A 20513-nucleotide genomic window follows, 5' to 3' on the forward strand; every position below is an offset into this window, starting at 1 on the left:
CAGGGAAACTGGGGCTCATGGAGTGCTCAGACTGGAGAGAGAGAGAGAGAGAGAGAGAGAGAGAGAGAGAAAGATCCCAGCCACTGAGTTCAGAACTCTGTGTGCTGCATCCTTACAGGCCAGAAAGTTTCTACTGTAGTTGAAGCCAATGGGGCATTGCAATGGAAGCTTCCAATCTGGTTGGTGCAGACACTGTGGGCACATATGGCTGGAATGGGGAGAGGGTAAGGCATAAGAGACAGCCCAGGCTAGGGGACCTTCCAGGTACGTTGGACCTCCTGAAGTCTGACAGAAGATAAAGCCACAAGATGGCAGATGCTCCAGAAATCATGCTCTGAATAAAATGCAGCCGTTTATATCTCAAAGAGGTCAGGATGTGGGAGGAGAGGTGAGATCAGGGGAATGGTTGGTACAGTATGTGCCTTGCCAGCATGAAGGTCTGAGTTTAATCTTTAGATCGCACATAAAACAGCCAGTGTGGTACTTTTCATAATCCTAGCACTGGGGAGGCAGAGACAGGTGGACCTTGCTTCTTGCTGGCCAGATAGCAGGCAGAAAACAGTAAACTCCAGGTCCAGTGAGAGACTTGGTCTCAAAACATAAAATAAAGTAATTGAAGAAGACATCCTGATGTCTGCCTCTGGCCTCCACTTGTGTAATGCACCAGCATACAGACCTATACAACACTGGTACACGCACACACACACACACACACACACACACACACACACACACAATTGAACAAGTGTATCTCAGGGATGGGGTGTCTCTCAGAGGGGAAGTATGCTTGCCTAACATGTGCCAAGCTCAGGATTCCAAGCTTTGAACCACAAAATGAAAAACAAACACAAAAACACCAAAAGGTGTTGGAGTTGTGTTTCCCTAGTTGGTGGAGTGCTTGTTTAGGATACACAAAGCCCTGGGTTTGGTCCCCAGCACCATACAAACTGGGTATGGTGGCACATATCTAGTCCCAGCATTCAGGAGGTGGAGGGTAGAGAATTAGAAGTTCAAAGTTATCTGTGGTTACATAGCAACCTCCAGGCCAGCCTCAGCTACCAGAGACCCTGACTTAATCAGTCAATCAAACAAACAAACAAAAAACAATTTGTCAAGTACAACCAATCAATTAAACAAACAAAACCACAAATTGCATCCCAAACTAGACATGGTGGTAACCCTAGCATTAGGGTTAGCAGGAGGTTCATGAATTCAAGATCAGCCTGGGCTACAAAGTCAGACTCTGTTTCTATAAAACTAAAACAATTTGGGTATGGTGGTTTATACCTATGATCCCAGCATTTGGAAGGTGGAGGCAAGAGGACTGTAGTTTGAGGCTAGTCTGAGTTACATAGTGGGTCCCAGGCAAGCTTGAACCTGGAGACTCTCTCCAAAAAACTATACTCTCCTTACAACACTCCCCAAACTCTCACATTCAAGGCTTAGGAAACATTGTGGAGGAAGTCCAAATGTCTAGGAGCTGATGGATGGGGACATGGCATGGCTGTTACAGGCACAAACTCACAAGATCAAGCCAGTGGGCATCCCTTCAGGGGTCAGGGAAGGCCTTCAGAGCCCCGCCCTCAGCGGAGGAGCTATTGGCAGCAGACAGCTAAGCGAGGAAGAGTCACTCTCCTTCAGGTACATGGCTGTTGTCTCCACATCCCAGTGGATGGCCCTACATCCATGTGCAAATGGGCAGCACTGACTGGACACAGGGGCTTATTAAAAACAATAAAAAGGAAGACATGAAGCTGGGAGGGAGACTCGGGGGAGACATGAGGGGGAGTTGGAGGGAGGTAGTGGTGCATGGCTGTGATCAAAATATGTTGTATAAATGTGTCAACATTTCAAGAATAAAAATATTTTAAAAGGGTTAGTATAAATGTGTACATATACCTCACTGTAAATAAATTAAAACCCAAAGGGTGGTGGTGGTGAAATCCAATAAAGAAAAAAAAAGACGTGTTTGGGGCAGGATTCTTCAGGGTGCTGGAGGCACAGAGACAGTGAGGAGGGAAGGTGGACAGGAAAGAGGCAGTGGGGGGAAGGCGAGGTGAAGGGATCTGGGACTGTAGGTGGAGAGTTTGCTGGTTACTCACCGAGAACCTTCCCTGTGTGGATGTCAGCAATGAACCCTGGCACTTGCTTCCCACAGAGGAGCTGGTACTCAGCTGGACAGAGAAAAACAGAACTCCAGACCATACCCCAGCCCACCCTGAGAGGTACATCTCCACTCTCGCACAGCCTAGCCCTGCCTGGCCTCCCACCTTCCTTTACTCTGTGTTGACTACCCCTAGGTTCAAGGCTGCCCCAAGTCTATGCAGGGTTACTTTCTAGAACACAGATGGGAGACTCCCTGGGTGTTTGTCTTTAATGAGCAGCACCAACCATGCCTATTACTCTTATTAAAGAGAGGACCAGGGAGACGGCTCAGCTGGTAAAGTGCCTGCCTTTGAATCATGAGGATCAGAGTTTAAATCGCAGGACCCATGTGTAAAAGCTGGATCGCTGGTACATGCTTGTATCTAAATCCAGCGTTAGGGAGCCAGAGGCAGGCAAATCTCTGGGTTTTACTGGCCAGACAGTCTAAACAAAATAAACGAGGAACTCAAAAAATCTAAAGTGGAGAAATGACTAAAGAGGACACCCTGATGTCAACTTCTGTCCTCCACATGTGCACCTACACCCATGTACACACACACACACACACACACACACACACACACACACACACACACAGTGTTCAGTTGCCACCTCAAGACTTTTCATTCTAGCCCCCACCATCCCTGCAGGGAAGATTCTTGCATTTAAGCCCCCAGTGTTCCTGTGTGACCGTTAGTTTTAATTATTAAAACTTGACAAAACCTAGATTAGACTGGGAAGGAAGTCTCAGTATGGCACTGCCTAGATCAAGCTGGCCTTTGGGCGTGTTTCGGAGGCATTGTCTTCATTGCCTGAATAGATGTGGGAAGACCCAGCTGAAATCAGGCTCCACTGTCCCCTGGCTTGTGGCCCTGGGCTGTGCGAATGGAGAAGGTGAGCTGAGCACTAAGCATGCATGCTTTCATTCTTTAGCTGAGGGTGTGATATGACAGGCTGTTTCACGTTCCCGCTGCCTCAATTTCCCTGCAATGGTGGACTAAAATCTGAAGTTGTGAGCTGGAACAAACTCACAATATGCACCCCAAGTTGCTTTTTGTCAGAATATTTTACTACTACAACAGAAACGATACCAAGACAACCGGCATGTCCCAGTACGACCTGCTCCTTTAAGCTGCCAGAGAAGAGGAGCCTCTTCCATGGCCTTCCCTCGTGCTATCCTTACAGTGTGTCCTCCAGAGTTTCTGTGTTAGAAATCTAAGCCCCAGGTGGGATGCTGATGACGTCTGGAGAAGAGGCTTAGAGGAGGTAAACAGGATCAGGAAGGTGGGAACTCAAGGTGGCATGACGGCTTCCAAAGAAGAGAAAAGGCACCCAAACTGGCACCCATGTTCTGTCTCACACTGACACCCTCCACCATGCTGGGATGCAGCAACACAGCCCTCCCAGATGCTGGTGCCTTGATGCAGAACTGCTAAGCCTTTAGAACTGTAAACTAAACAAATTTGTATTTGGGCTGGAGATGCAGTTCAGTGCTAGAGAGCTTGCCTACCACAAATAAATAAATAAATAAAGTTAAAATAAATAAGTAAAGTTAAAAACTCAGCACCATGAAATTAAAAAAGAACCCCCCAAACCAAAATCCAAATCAAAACCCTTATTTTTTTTTCTTTTAAGGATTATTTTATTTTCAATTATGTGTCTATGTGTCTACGGGTCTATGAACGCAGGTACCAGTGCTGGTCAGAAGAGGGAACTGGATCCCCAGGCACCTGAGTTAGAGGTGGCTCCGAGCCACCTGACAGGGGTGCTGGGAACCAAGCTTGGGTCCTCTAGAAGAGCAGTACATGCTAAGCCCTCTCTCCAACCCTGACCTTCTATTGTTTATAAGTAATCTAGTCTCAACTATTTTGTTACAGCCACCAAACCTCACACTTAGTGCCATGGCTTGAATGTGAAATGTCCCCCACAGGTCAGGTATTTGAGTGATTGGTCTCCAGCTGGTAGTGCTGTTTTGGGGGACTGTGGAATCTTTAGGAGGTGAGTGGGGCTTAACTCAAGTAAGTGGGTCACTGGGGGTGGGTGGATCCTTGGAGGTTATGTCTGCTTTTGAACAAACAAACAAAACCAAGCCCCAGGTAGATCTTCGGCCCCCACAAACAGGTAGGTACCCACACATGCATATACCACATGAAGACACATCCACATATGTGGCACACACAGAGAATAAAGCAGGCCTAGAAGCCTCTAACTATACTACGTGTCCTTCTGTACTGTACTGGGAGGCGCTAGGCTGAGAAAGTGGTTGGGGAGGGGAACTCACAGCTGGCAGGGGTGGACAGGCTTCACAGGGTCTATTCTAGACCTGCCCCATGTTGTGGAAGCAGCAACACATCTTCTGGGTCACACTGAAGGTCAGTTTGTTCCCACATGTACCATTAGATTGCCGGAAACACACACTCTTCTTCATGTCTGCAGTTGAAGTTGGGGCAAAGAATGTGGGCCTCAGATTGGTGAAATGGTCATCTGGTAAAGACGGTTGCCACCAAGCCTGACACCCTCTGACCTCTACATGTGTGCCATGATGCACCTGCAGCCCCCATTTCCCATGCAATAAGTAAATGAAAGGTAAAAAGAAAAAAAGAAAAGATATGGGAATGGGTCCAAGTCAGAGGAAGAGTGCAGACTGGGGAGGGAGCTTATCCATGGATTCCTGTGAACACACTGGCCTGACGTCTCTTCTCCAGTATCTTTCAGCCTTTGTTGGTCAGAGCACGACCTGGTAGGATTACTATGGCTGCTCTGGGCTCCTAAGTCCTGCAGTATCGTTCAGTGTCACATTTAAGCATGTCAAACATACGCATGTGTACTGTTTCTTCTTTCAAATATACCTCTCTCTGCACCTTCCAAGGCTCAGAGGCTCTTGGTAGTTCTTCCCACACCCATGTTCTGCCATCACAACCACCAGCCTTCCAGCCCTAAGCCGCAGTCATCACACTCCCTACCCATACAGTTGCTGTCACCGCTGACCTGCAGGCACTCTGCAGGGCGGACACAGGTGTAATTTCCTAAGTTGTTGTAGCATGTGCCAGGGCCACAGATGTCTGGGTGTATGGAGCACTCATCCATATCTGCAGAGGAGGGAGGGTGGGATAGGTCAGGTGAGAAATGTCAGAGATTGTTTGGGTGACTCCCTTGGGGGATTCCCTACCCCGGGCCAAGTGAAGACACTTAATTATTGGCTTCTATTTGGTTTCACTAGCTTAAAATTACACAGATATTTGGGCCAGGGAGACGGTTCAGTGGGTAAAATGATTGCTGCACAAACTTGAGGATCTGAGTTTGAATCCCCAGAACCCACATATAAGCTAGGTAGAGTAGCATACAGGTAGAACCCCAGAGCTCCTGTGGCAAGGGTGGGCAGAGACAGAAGAATCTCAGGAGGCTGTAGGTAGCTAGCCTAGTACACACAGGGCACAGACCCTGTCTTAGGTAAGGAGGAAGGCAAAGACTAACCCAAGGCTGTCCTCGGACCTTCATGTGCACACTGTGGTATGACCACCCACAGTCACACTCCCTGTGATGGTTTTTTGTTTGTTTGCTTGTTTTTCGGTCAGGATATTTTATCACAGGAATAGGGCTGACACTAAGAGACAATATGCAAATAACTAAAAGCAATAAAAGCAGGAAGTGGGGCCATTACTTCCTACCCTACAGAAGCCAAGGAAACATAAGACAATAGAATAATTGTATGCCCTCCCAAAGAATCAGATGGATTAGAGGAAATGAATCCATTCCTAGAAGCATATAAACACAAGCGGAGCTGGACAGATAAGAGCATGTACGTTCTTGCAGAGCATTCACTGAGCCACTGGGGGGCTCAGAAACCACTTGTAATTCCAGCTCCAGGGGACCTGATGCCCTCTTCTGGCTTCCATGAGTACTGCACTTGTGCACACAAAAATTAAAATCTTAAAGATTTACACACACACAGATAGAGACGGGGGTGGGGTGGAGTGGATATTGAATGGCAGTGTAATAGAAAGAGATGGAATACAGTAGTTAAGACCTTCAAACCAAGAAAAGTCCAGGACTAAACTGCTTCACTGGTGAATTCTACCACATACTAAAAGAATACCAATTATACTCTGGCTTTTCCAGAAACAGTAAAGAACCATTCTTAACTCATCCAATGGTATCAGAATCACCTCCATATCCAGAACAGACAAAGATACCACAAGAATAGATGCTGCAGGACAGTACCCCTTATGAACGCTCCTAAATGCAAAGGTCTTCCGTAAGTGGTCGGAAATGAGGGGCTGGCAATGGGGTTGCCTAGCACTGGTCTAACATGTGTGAGGCCCTGGGTTCCATCCCTAGCACTATAAAGAAAATACATGAAACCGTTATCAGGCCGGGGAAATGACTTACCACTTGCACTTGACACACAAGCCGATGGCCCGTGTTCAGATCCCTGGAATCCATCTTTTTTTTTTTTTTTTTGAGACAGGGTTTCTCTGTGTAGCTTTGCGCCTTTCCTGGAACTCACTTGGTAGCCCAGGCTGGCCTCGAACTCACAGAGATCCGCCTGCCTCTGCCTCCCGAGTGCTGGGATTAAAGGCGTGCGCCACCACCGCCCGGCCTTGGAATCCATCTTAAAAGCTCGATGTGGGATGGAGAAATGGCTCAGTGGTTAAGATCACACACTACCCTTCCAGAGGATCCGAGTTCAGTTCTCAGCAACAAATGAGGCAGCTCACAGCTGCCTGTAACTCCAGCTCCAGGGGATTTAACACCTTCTGACCTTCATGTGCACCTGCACACATGCACACACACATAGAGACAGACACACATCCTACATTGGGATGGGAGGTGGAGGCAGGAGAGTTGTTGGCAGTCTGCTGTGGGATGGTCTTTCTGTAGGCTGTGAATGTGTATTACTACTATTGGTTAATATAGAAGCTGTCTCGGCCTATGGCAAGACAAGTTATAGCCAGGAGGAAAATCCAAAGATACAGGGAGAAGAAAGGCAGAGTCAGGAGAGATGCTGTGAGCTGCTGAGTTGAGCAAGATGTAACAGAATACAGGTAAAGCCACAAGACATGTGGTGATACATAGATTAATAGAAATGGGTTAATTTAAGATGTAAGAACTAGCTAGTAATAGCCTGAGCCATTGACCAAACAGTTGTAATTAATATAAGTCTCTGTGTGTTTTTTTGGGACCTAGCAGCTACGGGACACAGGAAAAATTCCGGCTACACCAGTCAATCAGGAGGACTCAGGGTACTGGCAGGAACAGAGACCCTAACTCAAGCAAGGTGGAAGGAGAGAATCAACTCCTGAGAGTTCTCCTCTGACCTTTGCACACATGCTGCTGCATGCCTGCCCCCCCACATACATACACACATGAACACACACACACACACACACACACACACACACACACACACACACACACCAGCAAACAGAATCCAGTAGCATACTGCGGGGATAATACACCATGACAGTCAGTTGGTTTTAATGCCAACTTGCCACACATTAGAAGCACATGAGCAGGAAATCTCACCTGAAGGATTGTCCTGATTGCCTTAACTGAAGTGGGAAGACCCACTCAAGCTGTGGGTGGCACCTTCTGGGCACAGTCCTGATAGAAAGGGCCTGGCAGGAGGAAGATGACTTGCCTTTTGCTCACCTGACCTTACTTCTTGCCTCTGAGTTGATTTATCCTGTTGCTGCTGCTCAGGATTCCTTATCTGATAGTAGAACCAATATTTCCAGGCTTCCATACTAAGAATCAATGTCCTTCAGGAACTCTCAAGGTTTCTGGCTCCCGACTGGGACTAGTGAGGCATCCAGTACCATGGACTGAGCAACTACCAGGTTGTTGGTCTCTCTAGTGTGACCCAGCCACTGTGAGACTACTCTAATTACTGAGGTACCAGCCACAAGGGCCAAGCAACTATTGTTACTATCTCAACACAAGCTGATTTTCTGTCTGTGTATGTGTGTGTGTGTGTGTGTGTGTGTGTGTGTGTGTGTCTGTCTGTCTGTCTATCTATCTATCTATCTATCTATCTCTCTCTATATAGGATATATATATCATATATATATATAAAATCTCTTTCTCTCTCTACACACACACACACACACACACACACACACACACACACGAAATCTTCAACCATTTATCCATCCATCCATCTATTCATCCATCTATTCATCCATCCATCCATCCATCCATCCATCCATCCATCCATCCATCTAGTTCTCCAGGGGCCTGGGTGGATGTGGCATATTGATTGCATCAAAGAGCTCACGCATCAGGGTCAGAATGGCCAGGCTCAAGCTGACCCACACCACCTAGATGATTCTCTCCTTCCAACTTGCTTGAGTTAGGTCTCTGTTCCTGCCACTACCCTGAATCCTCCTGATTGGTGTAACTGGAATTTTTCCCATGTCCCGCAGCCACTAGGTTTCCCCCCATCCCCCCCAAAAAAACCACAAAGAGGCTTATACTAATTACAAACTGTTTGGTCTATGGCTCAGGCTATTATAATTATTATTATCATAATAATAGAAAAACTTTCCTCATGGGGATATTGCAGTGGTTAGATATTAATTGAGGATAGTCAGCACAGTGGTGACTCACAGTCCTGGCCAGTCACTATTAGGCCACTACTACAATGCTCAATTCAGGACAATAGAGAGAAATGTGAAGTGTGTTTGAATCAAAATGAGACCATTCCTTCTATGTCTTTCCTTTCCCACAGTTAGCCATGGATCTTGGTCAGCTTTGGCTCAAGGGAGGAATATCAAGGTTGCTATTAAGCTATGTTATTTCCAAGTGAGTAGAAGGAAGAAGGAAGGGAGCTGGACTGATGAGGGAGAGAAGTGGGGCAGCAGGATGTAAAGCAGGGAGGCCATTCCACCCATTAGCTTTCCACCCCTGACCTTAGAAAGCTTGGCAGAGCAGCATGTCAGAGATGGAGAGGAAGTGCCTGGACTAGCCTGGGTAGAGTCCACACTCACCCTCACAGGTGCAGGTATCTTCACTGAGGCTGTATCCAAGAGGGCACTCACACTGGAAGGTACCAAAGGTGTTGGTACAGTTGCCTCCCTGGCATAGTCTGGGTAGCTCCTGGCATTCATTGATGTCTGTCAGGAATTGAGGAAGCTGAGTAAGAGAGCTAAATCCAGCAGAGAACTCGAGGGATCCCCACAAGCTGCTCTGGGATCCTATGGGCTCTTTCAAGTATCCCCCAAGAGTTATCTCCATGACTATTGGGCATGTGGAGAATCTATCTCAAAGGCTAGACACGAGAGTCAGTGCTGGCCTGAACCCAACTCCTTTATTTTCATCTTATCATGCATGATAGTTCTCTCAGGTTAGAGTATCTTTTCCAACACCATCACTCCCCAAGAACAGAATTGATGGGCGCATCGATGGCTGGATATGGAAAGTAGTGACTGAGCAAATATGCAAGTGAGTCAGTGGATGAGAAGGTCATGTGTGGATGAACAGAAGGATGGGTAGAGAGGCAAGTGGTTAGACGGACAGAGGATGGGCAGATAATATTGGTAGATGGAAGATGAGTCAGTGGAGTGTATGAAAGAATGGATGTAAGCTTGGAGATGGAAGGATGGATGGCTGGATGAGTAGATGAATTAGTGAGGGTAACTGAATGAGTAGATGGTGTGTAGATGGTGTGGTGATTTGAATGAGAATGGACCCTCTAGGCTCATATATTTGAATACTTGGTTCCCAGTTGGTAGACTTGTTTGGAAAGGATTAGGATGTGTGGCCTTGTTGGAAGAGGTTATGCTTGCCTGCTGCCGTGCTCCCTGCCGTGATGGTAATGGGCTCTAACCTCTGAACTATAAGCTCTAAACAATCTCTTTCTTCTATAAATTGCCTTGGTAATGGTATCCTATCACAGCAGTAGGAAAGTAACTAAGGTGGATGATGACAGAGGATGGGTGTATGATATGGGTGGTTAAGTGGATAGGTGAGTAGATAGATAGGTTGGGGATGAATGGAATATATGGGTGCAAAATGGGATGAACTGATGGATGATGAATGGAAGGATGAATGATTACAGATGATCATGGAAGATGGATGTATGTATGGATGAATAGATGGATGTGTGGGTAGGTATCCATGGGTGAATAGGTGAATGGAGGCTGGCTGCCTGGCTGACTGGTTGTTTGAAAGGATGGATGAATGGAGGGATAAAATAATGGATGCATGGAAGAGTGGGTAGGTGGAAAGCTCAATTAACAAAGCAACAACAGACAGAAGAAATGACAGAACAGACTAAAAATTTCATGCAGACTAAAAATTTCATGCATAATTTGGTTCTGCAACAAAGCCCCCAAGTGGGAGGACATGTTCACCCAGGCTGCCCACCTGGGCACTTGGCAAGGTGTGGATGAAAGACCCATCAGTGTGTAGATGGATCAACAACCTGTCAGAACTTACCTTCCAGAATCACAGTGATGGGATTGGGCCGGAAACCCTTACCACCGGGGCACAGGGTCCTATACTCTGCTGCAAGGGAAACAGGCTTGCATGAGGGGCCGTGAAGAGAGGCACTTGGATAAAACCTAGCTGATAGGAGAAGGCTTCTTGAAAAAGATGTAACATGGGCCCCTTCCTTTGCTTTGCTGAACCGACTATGACTCAAATTCTCAGTTTTGTGAGCTGCCTAGAGATTCAGTATATGTTTGTGTTGGGGTGTGTATAAACATGGATTTCCATCCAGTGCATGGATAGGTGGCTCCTGAGGAATCCTGTTCCTACTGTACCTCACTCCTTTCCACTTTACTCATCCTCCAAACCTTTACCCTACTTGGGACCTACAGTTCTCTGGATCCCTAGTCCCTTACACAAGGCATAGAGGAACTCTCCATGTTTGCTGACTGACTGAGTGATGGACTGAGTATAAACAGAGAATTTACAGAAAGCAACTTTGGAGAGAGGCCTGGCCTTTGAACTGGCAAGGGCATGCTTTGTGACCCAAGAGCCTTCTCCTTCCTGGTTCTATTTCCTTGTCCCCCTGAGCCTTCTGCAGGCACAGATGACCTGCAAGCTTCTGAGTCTCTGGCTCAGGCTCGCTGTCCTGCAGGGACTCACAGGTGTTGCCAATCGGACACGGCTTGCAGGGACGGCCCCAGGCTTGGCCCAGGGAACAACAACAAGACGCTCTGCTGACACCAGCTCCAATCTCTGCACTACAGGAAATGCCACTGTCACCTTGGTCCTGCACTTCCAAGAAACATATCCCGGCCAGGGTGTCTGCACAGGCAAAAATGGGTGGTTAGCATGTGGAAAACTATGTGTTTCTCTGTGTTACTGTGACCTCCATGACTTCCTGGTTACGTGTGTGTGCCCCTGAGTGTGTAACTGTGGCCTCTCTGTTCTGTGTGTCTGCCCGTGTGTAACTGTGTGTGTTTGTATGTGCTATGTGCTGTGTATATACATGTGTGTAATTACCATCTGACTATAACTGTATATCTTCGTGTAACTGTGTGCATTTACGTGTCTAGTTGTGTCTGTAACTGTGAATCTGTACATACCATGTGCCATGTGTAACTGTGTTTCTCTGTGTGTAACTTTATATTGTGTCAATGTGTTTCTCTGCATGTAACTTGTCTTTGTGTATAACTGTATTGTGTATAACTACATTTCTCTGTATGTATACATTTGTGAGTCTACATGTTACCAGGTTTCTATGTGTATTACTGGCTGTCTCTGTGTCTATATTTGAGTGTGTTTCTCTTTGTGTAACTTGTCACTGGCTGTTACTGTGTTACTATGTATCTCTGTGTGTTACAAATCTGTGTGCATCAGTGTTTCTCCGTGTCTAAGTACACCTGTGTGTAATTTTCTCACTACAGATCTCTCTGTAATTGTGTGTGTAATTACCCTCCTGTGTGTGACTGTGTGTCTATGTATTAGTCGTTATCTCTGTGTTACAATAGTCTCTCTGTGTGTCTATATATCTGTAGTTAAGTATGTTTTCTGTGTACAGTTTGATCCTGTATGTAACTGTATGCATATATATGTGTATACAAATGTTGTCTCTGACTAATATATATATAAGGATATATATAAGGATATATATATCCTTACATGTAACTGTATGTGCCTATGTATAGAATTATGTTTCTATGTGTGTAATAGTTGTCTCTGTGTCTACCCATATTTGCATAACTGTGAGTTTATATATACCATGTGTAACTTGACTGTAACTGTGTATATGTATATAGATGTTGTCTCTAACTGTAATTATGTGTGTGTGTAATCATGTGTGCCTCTGCATATGCAGCTGATGTCTCTGTGTGTAACTGTGTCTGCATGTAGTTGTGTTTCTTTGTGGGTAACTGTTGTCTTGTGAGAAACTACATGTAATGTATGTCTAAACATTGTCTCTGTAAGTGTGTAAGGTAATTGTGTGTGCCTCAGTGTTTTTCTCTGGGTGTAAGTATATGTATATATAACTGCAGGTCTGTGTGTGGTTGTCTGACCTGTCCCCTGTAGTTCTTTGGCTGTTGTCCTTGACTAGGACTGCATATTTCTATGTGTATGCTTCCATATTTGCCTGCATGCTTGTGCGTAGTGGTTGAATATTCCTGACTGGGCAGGGAAGGTATGCACGTGTGTAAAATTGTGTGTGTATGTGACCATGTATGTCTAGACCAGAAGGCAGTATCACAACAGGTGACTTCCCAGCCCACAGTTGTCCTGCCTGTTTGGAGCAGAAAGATCTTTACAAGCTGACACCCAGGGTGGCCCAGACAATAGCCCTGCCAGCAATACTGACTCCTGAGTTCCCCAGTTGCTGGCAGGTGTAGACTCACCAACACAGCCCACTCTACTGGGGTTAAGCTGAAAGTCCTGGGGGCAGTTGCAGAGGTAGCTGCCAGGGGTGTTAACACACAGGCCATTGATGCAGTTCGCAGGATTTTCACACTCATCAACATCTGTGAGGGACACACACCACTGTCAGCTAGGAGCCCTCACTGTACCCTATCCCTCCCTTTCTCCTGAGTGGCCACAGATCTCAGTGGGCCCACTCAGGTGCTGGAGTATGAACGTTTGTTCTTCCCTAGGATGACACTACAGGACATTGTAGCTAGAGTTTTCCTGCCTGGCCCACAGTCAGGACAAACCTCTCTCACCTGCCAGTCCCACAGCCGCTCAGACCTGACCAAGTAAACACAGAGACTTATATTGCTTACAAACTGTATGGCCATGGCAGGCTTCTTACTAACTGTTCTTACAGCTTAAATTAATCCATTTCCATTAATCTATACCTTGCCACGTGGCTCGTGGCTTACCGGCATCTTCACATGCTGTTCGTCATCGTGGCGGCTGGCAGTGTCTCTGACTCAGCCTTCCACTTCCCAGCTTTATTCTCCTCCTTGTCCTGCCTATACTTCCTGCCTGGCCACTGGCCAATCAGTGATTTATTTATTTATTGACCAATCAGCAACACACTTGACATACAGACCATCCCACAGCAGGACATGGTCTCAAGAGTCTGCCCTAGCCATTCAGCCCTCTCCCTTCCTCTGCTCAGTTCCATTTGGCCTAGGTTTATCTCCTTCCACATTCTCCCATCCTGAGTTTCCCAGAGCCGACATATGAAACTAAGATTTAGAAAACACCTTTGAGTCAGGAGTTGGAAAACCACTCTAAGGGCCAAATGTGGCCCACTGCTTGGTTGTATCAGTAAAGTTTTATTGACATATGACTGAGCCCATCTATTTACATTTCATCTGTGAGAAAGCTTAGTGGTGGCAAAAGACATCTATTTAGAATGCTGAAAATTTTTTATCATCTGTTTGTTATTAAAGATGCTGGGGTAGGGGACCATTTTAGCAGGTGTGGTGCAGAGGGTACTTCATTTATTCACTGCATTTGCTCAAGGGATGGTGAGAGGGCAATTGAGATGGTTAGTTTTTTTTTGTTTTGTTTTTTTGAGACAGGGTTTCTCTGTGTAGCTTTTCGTCTTTCCTGGAACTCGCTTTGGAGACCAGGCTAGCCTTGAACTCACAAAGATCCGCCTGGCTCTGCCTCCCGAGTGCTGGGATTGTTACTTTTAATAATCAACTTGACACAACCTAGAATTACATGGGAAGAGAGTTTCAGTGACAGACTGTCTACACTGATTGTCCTGAGGGCATGCCTGAGGAGACTGTATTGGTTAAATTAATTGATTTGGGAAGATCAAGCTGTACTATTCCCTAAGCTCTTATAAGAGTGGTAAATGGAGCTGAGCACAAGCAAGGAAGCAGATATGCATGAGTTTCTTCTCTCTCTGCTCTTTGATGCGGATGTGATGTGATTCGCTGTCTCAAGCTCCCACTGCTGTGACTTGCCCACAGTGGTAGACTATAACCCAGACTTGTGAGTGGGAATTGACTTCTTTCTCTCCTAAGTTTCTTGTTGTCAGGATATTTTATCAATCACCAGAAATGAAACTAAACAGCAATAAATCATGATGATTAAAAACAGAAAGTGGGGATGGAGAGATGGCTCACTAGTTAAGAGCACTTGTTGCTGTTGCAAAGGACCTAAGTTTAGTTCCCAGCACCCACATGGTGGCTCACAACCATCTCTAACTTCTATCCTCCATGGGCACCAGGCATGCATGTGGTGCACTTAGACACATTCAGGCAAAACTCTCATACATATAAAATAAATAAATCTAAGAACAAAATTTTAAAATGAAGGAGTGATAAGGCTGAAGAAATTGCCTACATGAGTAAGAGCACTTGTGTAAGCACAAGGACCTGGGTTCAAATTCTCAGCATCATTGTAAAGAGCTTGAGTGCTCTCCTGTAACAGGAGGGCTAATCGTGGAGACAGGAGGATTGCTCCAGCTCTCTGGCTGCCAGCCTTGCTCCAGGCTCAGCTACAGACCCTGTCTCAAGAGAAAAAGATGGAGAGTGATAGAGCAGGATGCCTGACATCCTCCTCTGGCCTCATGTGCACATTCAGCACACACATATACCAGACGCATATACATATGTACATACCCCCAAATACATACATATACACAAAGGGAGCGATGGAAACTATTCTAGAAGAGAAGTCAAGGTGAGTGTAGTGTGGGAGCAAGCTGTGCCCTCTACTCTCAGTCCTGTGCTCTTACTCCCCAGCCAAGCCGACTCCATACCTGTGCAGTTACTTCCACTTTGGTCCAGCTCATAGCCATCATCACAGCTGCATCTGAACATTCCAGGCAGGTTTTCACAATTCCCAAACACGCACAAGTTCCCAAGAGCACACTCGTCCACATCTGCAGGGACCTCATTTCAGCCTACTATGCTTGATAGTATGCTCTGGAAACTTGCCCACTCCACACACCGCTGAGCTGGACAGGGCTAGGCTGAGACTTACCCCAGCAGGCCAGCTGGTTCTTGGTAAGGTTGAAGCCCATATCACATTCACAGTGGTACCTGCCAGGTACATTGAGGCACTGTCCATTCTCGCAGAGGCCCACGTTCTCCATGCATTCATCCTTGTCTGAGGGACCATGAAGAACATAGGGCTGGGACCAACTAGGTTAGGACCCACACTGGATGGGCAGGAAGTACCAGGGATTTAACCATTTACTCTCATCCAGAATCCCAAGTGGGAGCCCTCAGAACTCAGATGCTAACTCAGAATAGGCAGATAACCAAGATGGGGGATTAGAAGTAAAAAGGTGGCCACTGACACATAGACTCCAGCTGGCTGCACACAGGGGACTTATTCACAGCCAAGGAAATAAGAAGAGGATTAGATTGACTATAGTGGTGTAGATTATAAAGAAAAACTAGCGATGGAAGAACTGGGGAGCAAAGGGCCGGGGAGATGGCTCAGTTGGTAAAGTACCTGCCATACTAATTTTTACTAATGTAAAAATCCATCTGACTCTAGCACCCAGGTGAAAACAGCCAGGTGTGAGGGCACAAATGTGTAATCCATTCTGGGGAGATGGAGATCCCTGGATCCCTGGAGATCACTGGCCAGCTAGCATAGCTTTAATTGGCAAGTCCTAGGGGTCCCAACCAGAAAAACTGCCTCAAAACAAAAGAAAACAAAACAAACAACAGCAACTGAAAGCTAAACCAAACCAACCAACCAACAAACCAAACGAAAACCCATAACCAACCAACAACCCAAGGTGTATGACTCCTGAGGAAGGGTACTTGAAGTTAACCTCTGGCCTCCACACACACTCACGTATATGTGTACCTGCACATGAGTGCATCCTCCCACAAATTTGTACACACACACACACACACACACACACACACACACACACACACTGTAATAATAATAACTAAAAAAATAGCAAGAAAAAAGATGGCAACCAAGAGACAGGACAGGTGGGCATGCAGACAGTGGCTCTGGGGGCTAAGGACATCGACTCTCTAGTACCCATGGGGCAGGGGAAGACAACCCTGGCACTTTGTTGTCCCATTCAGGCCCTGCCCTTCCCTCACCTTCACAGAATAAGCCATCTCCAACAAATCCTGGTTGGCAGGTGCAGTGGTAAGAGCCCACGGTATTGAGGCAGTTGGCATTTGGGTCACAACGATGCTGTTGGATGGCACATTCATCCAGGTCTGCAGCAGATAGAGCCGGGATCCCCTGGTATGTGCACTGAGGCTGTGGGGAGGCTGCCTCTCCAATCCCAGCCCTACATGGTCCCCACAAACCATCTCCTATTCCTCCACCCTTAATCCTATCCCAAGGTACTCACCGTGGCATTTGAAGCCGTCCCCAGCCCAGCCTGGGTGGCACCTACAGCTGAAACTCCCAGGGATGTTGAGACAGGAGGCATGCCTGTCACAACTGTGTCTCCTAAATTCACATTCGTCCACATCTGAGGGGAGAGGGAATAGTAGTGGGAAACAGTCACAGCAGGGAAGACTCAGAGAAGCAGCAATAGAAAGATGAATGGAAGAGTGGTGACCTAAGAACCTTCCATTTTCCTCTATAGCCCAAGAAAGCAGCCCCAAGCCCACTAGGCCTGACTCTTAGCAACCCTCAGAAACGATTTTAGTAGCAGGTAGCGTGAGAGAACTATGGTAGACATTAAGTGCAATTATCCAATGAACAGTTAAACCAGGATTCCTATCTATATCAGGTTTTCCAATTCTGTATCAGTTTTGAAGCACTCTTACCAACTCTGCAATGGACATATGCTACCTGTGTGAGCCACTGTTTGCTAAATAAATATTTTTCTATATAGTTCCTCATTTTGACTTGCAAGAATATTATTTTATTTTTTATTCATCCACCAATTCATTTTTCTAAAGGTAGTTCTCTATCATCTGTCTATCATCCATCAGTTTAAAGGCATCTGTCTGTCTGTCTATCATTTTTCATTCATCAAATTTTCTAGAAGTTATATATCATCCATCCATCCATCCATCCATCCATCCATCTCTGTCTGTCTGTCTGTCTGTCTGTCTGTCTTCATAGAGCCTGGTCATTGAATTCAGGGATTTGCACACTCTAGGCAGGGTCTCTAGCACTGAGCCATACCCAAGCCCTTTATTTTATCATTTTGAGACATGGTCGCACAATGTAGAACAGGTTGGCCTGGAACTTGAGACCCTTCTGCCTCAATCTCCAGAGTACAGGAATGACAGATGTGAGCCACTATGTTTGATTATAAATATATTTTAAAATAAAATTTTATATCAACCTTAATAACTTCAAAGAAGTAAGGGAGTTTGACTGGATGTGCAGCTCAGTGGTAGAGTATGTGCCTAGCATGAGAAAGGTTCTGGGTTTGATCCCCAGTGCTTCAAAATACATACATACATACATACATACATACATACATACATATATATATAAGTAAACAAAATGTTTAAAGAATTGTGTGGGCTGGCAAGACAGTTCATTTGGTTAAGTGCTTGCTATATAACCTTAAGGACTTGAGTTCAATCTCTAGCACCCATATAAAAAGTCAAGCATGGTGGTGTATGCTTATAATCCTACCTCTGGAGATGCAGAGATAGAAAGATTTCTTCACTTTCACTGGCTAGCCAGCCTAGCCTAATTGTCCTGCCTCAAGTTCAGTGAGAGACCCTGCCTCAAAAAAGCAGGGTAGATATGAGGAATGACACAAGGTTGACCTATGGTCTCTGTAAGCACACACATCCACTCGAACATATACCCCTCCCACAAAAACACATTTGTGTGTTTGCAGATACAACACACCACACACACACACACACACACACACACACACACACACACACAGAGAGAGAGAGAGAGAGAGAGAATTACGACCTCTCACATCTATGAATGTGACTTTAGTTAAAAGTGATCTTTGTAGATATCACTGAGCTACAGCATTATCATGGATTGTTTTGTATCTTGATCCAATTAGCTCTTCTAAGAGGGGAATTTGGGCACAGACTAACAGAGAAGAACACCAGGAAAGTATAAAGACATCAGTGGGTGTAATGTTCCTATGAATCAAATTCCACCACAGACTACCAACAACAGCCAGAAGTTGGAGAGATGCCTAGGGCAGGTTTTCTCTCTCTCTGTACCAAGAAGAAACCAACCCTGCACATGCCTTGATTCCAGATTCCTAGCTGTAATTCTGGAGCGAGAATATATCCCGGGGTTCTAAGTCACCATGTGTGTGCTAATTTGTATTTGATCTGAGATGTGAATTCTCTAACTAGTTAGATGTTTAAATGCTAATTCCTGTATCATGCAAAAACCATCTGGCTTGCTTGCTTTGGGAATGCTGCTCTCTCCTTTGGGGTTCCCTCTATTGAGCTATTTAAGAGGCTCCCAAGGGTACTTTATTGCCAAGAGATCTCATTAGTGGGAACTGTAAGAATGAGTTCTGGTTGCCTTCTGTCCTAAGGCATGGAGACAGTGCTAACGATCTTCAAGCTAGCTCTTTGGATCTCTCCAGCTCCACCTGGATGACTTTTCACTCACCAGAGCAGCCTATAGCTCCCTCCCTGATAATATAGCCTAGATTGCAGTGACAGGTAAAGGATCCTTTTGTGTTCTCACAGTTCCCGTGGAGACAGAGGTAGGGATTCATGTCGCACTCATTCAAATCTGTGGTGGAGACAGGGTATGAGTTATGAGGACTGGGTGATGGGAGAGGAATAGGGATAGGGAGGGGAGGCAGGCCATATGAGGGAGACCATCAGTATTCCTGAGTAGACTGCCATACAGGAGAATCTCCTAGTACGGGTGTCTGCAAAGAAAAATGTGATGGTTAGTTTTGATCATCAACTTGTCACAACCTAGCATCACCTAGGAAGACAGCTTCCATGAAGGACTGTCTACATTGCATTGGTCTGTGAGCATATCTGTAGGAGATTGTCTTAATTAAGTTTACTAATGTGGGAAGACCCAGATCACTGTGAGTGGCATCGTTCCCTGGGCAGGGATGGATGGTCCTGAACTATGTAAGAGTAGAGAAATGGAGATGAGTAGGCAAGCATGTGAGCATGCAGGTTTTCACTTCTCTCTAGTCTTAACTGTGGATGTCATACGACCACCCTGTATGACATCCACACCTTTTAGAAGGTGCTAATGAGAAAATACAATTGAGGAAATACTTTTACCCAGAAGACATGCCCTGCTTTTTAACATAACAGGACATCACCTACAAAGGACATCATCATACTCCAGAACTGTGCGATTGAGTTACCCACCCCGCAAAGGCTCCTGCCTTTACCTCCAACATAGACAGATGGATTCAAACCTGAAATTACAAGCTAAAATAGACTCTTTTATCCCCTAAGTTGATTTTTATTAGGATTTTTATCACAGCAACAGAAAGAAAGGAACAAATTACCAAAATAGATTGAGCGCTCCCTCTAGGACTACCATTAGGTAGTGTTGTGAGTCAGGCTGAGCCAAGGTTTTCTCAGAGGCCTGATGAAAGGACTAATGGAACCTAGTTCTGTGTCCTTGCCCAGCGGCAGACTTGGCAAGGTTCAGTCTGGGTCTAAGGCCAACACCTCAAAAGAGTTAAGGTTTCAGTTCCTGGAAACTTGACTTTTCCCTCTGAAGGCCCCAAGGCTGCTGTGTGCTCAGCCTGCGATGCACTTGAGATCTCCTATGTTCCCTTTGTGTAACATTGCTTGACTAGCTTTGTGCTGACTTCGCCCCACTGCATGATGGCTTTTGGCTGACTCTGTCCCGCTCCCCCGATGCAAACTATATATAAGACGCTGTCCTTCTTAATAGACTCGATAGGTATGAGACGTAGCTTGTGCAATACCTCCTGGTCCCAAACTTTCCTATTGTCTTTATCTTCTGATCCCCTGGTCTTCACCCTTAGGCCCCTGTCACTGAAGAGCAACCTGCTGTCGAGGTCAGGGTAGTTATAAGTCTTCTGTGAGCATCTTGCAGTG

The 20513-nt window shown here is 45.9% G+C and overlaps 1 protein-coding gene across 1 annotated transcript in view; it reads right to left on the minus strand.

Moving 5' to 3' along the window:
• Fbn3 (fibrillin 3) overlaps positions 1–20513 on the minus strand; it is a 69491-nt gene that overhangs the window by 28703 nt on the left and 20275 nt on the right. Inside the window, 14 exon segments of the mRNA XM_059248993.1 lie at positions 113–158; positions 161–248; positions 2110–2174; positions 4423–4575; positions 5109–5234; positions 9135–9260; positions 10585–10653; positions 11239–11400; positions 12966–13088; positions 15290–15412; positions 15514–15639; positions 16605–16727; positions 16865–16987; positions 19078–19203. Of these exon segments, the coding sequence (XP_059104976.1) occupies positions 113–158; positions 161–248; positions 2110–2174; positions 4423–4575; positions 5109–5234; positions 9135–9260; positions 10585–10653; positions 11239–11400; positions 12966–13088; positions 15290–15412; positions 15514–15639; positions 16605–16727; positions 16865–16987; positions 19078–19203 (1579 nt within the window).

Source organism: Peromyscus eremicus, chromosome 23 (genome assembly GCF_949786415.1).
Source record: "Peromyscus eremicus chromosome 23, PerEre_H2_v1, whole genome shotgun sequence".
NCBI classification, from domain to species: domain Eukaryota; kingdom Metazoa; phylum Chordata; class Mammalia; order Rodentia; family Cricetidae; genus Peromyscus; species Peromyscus eremicus.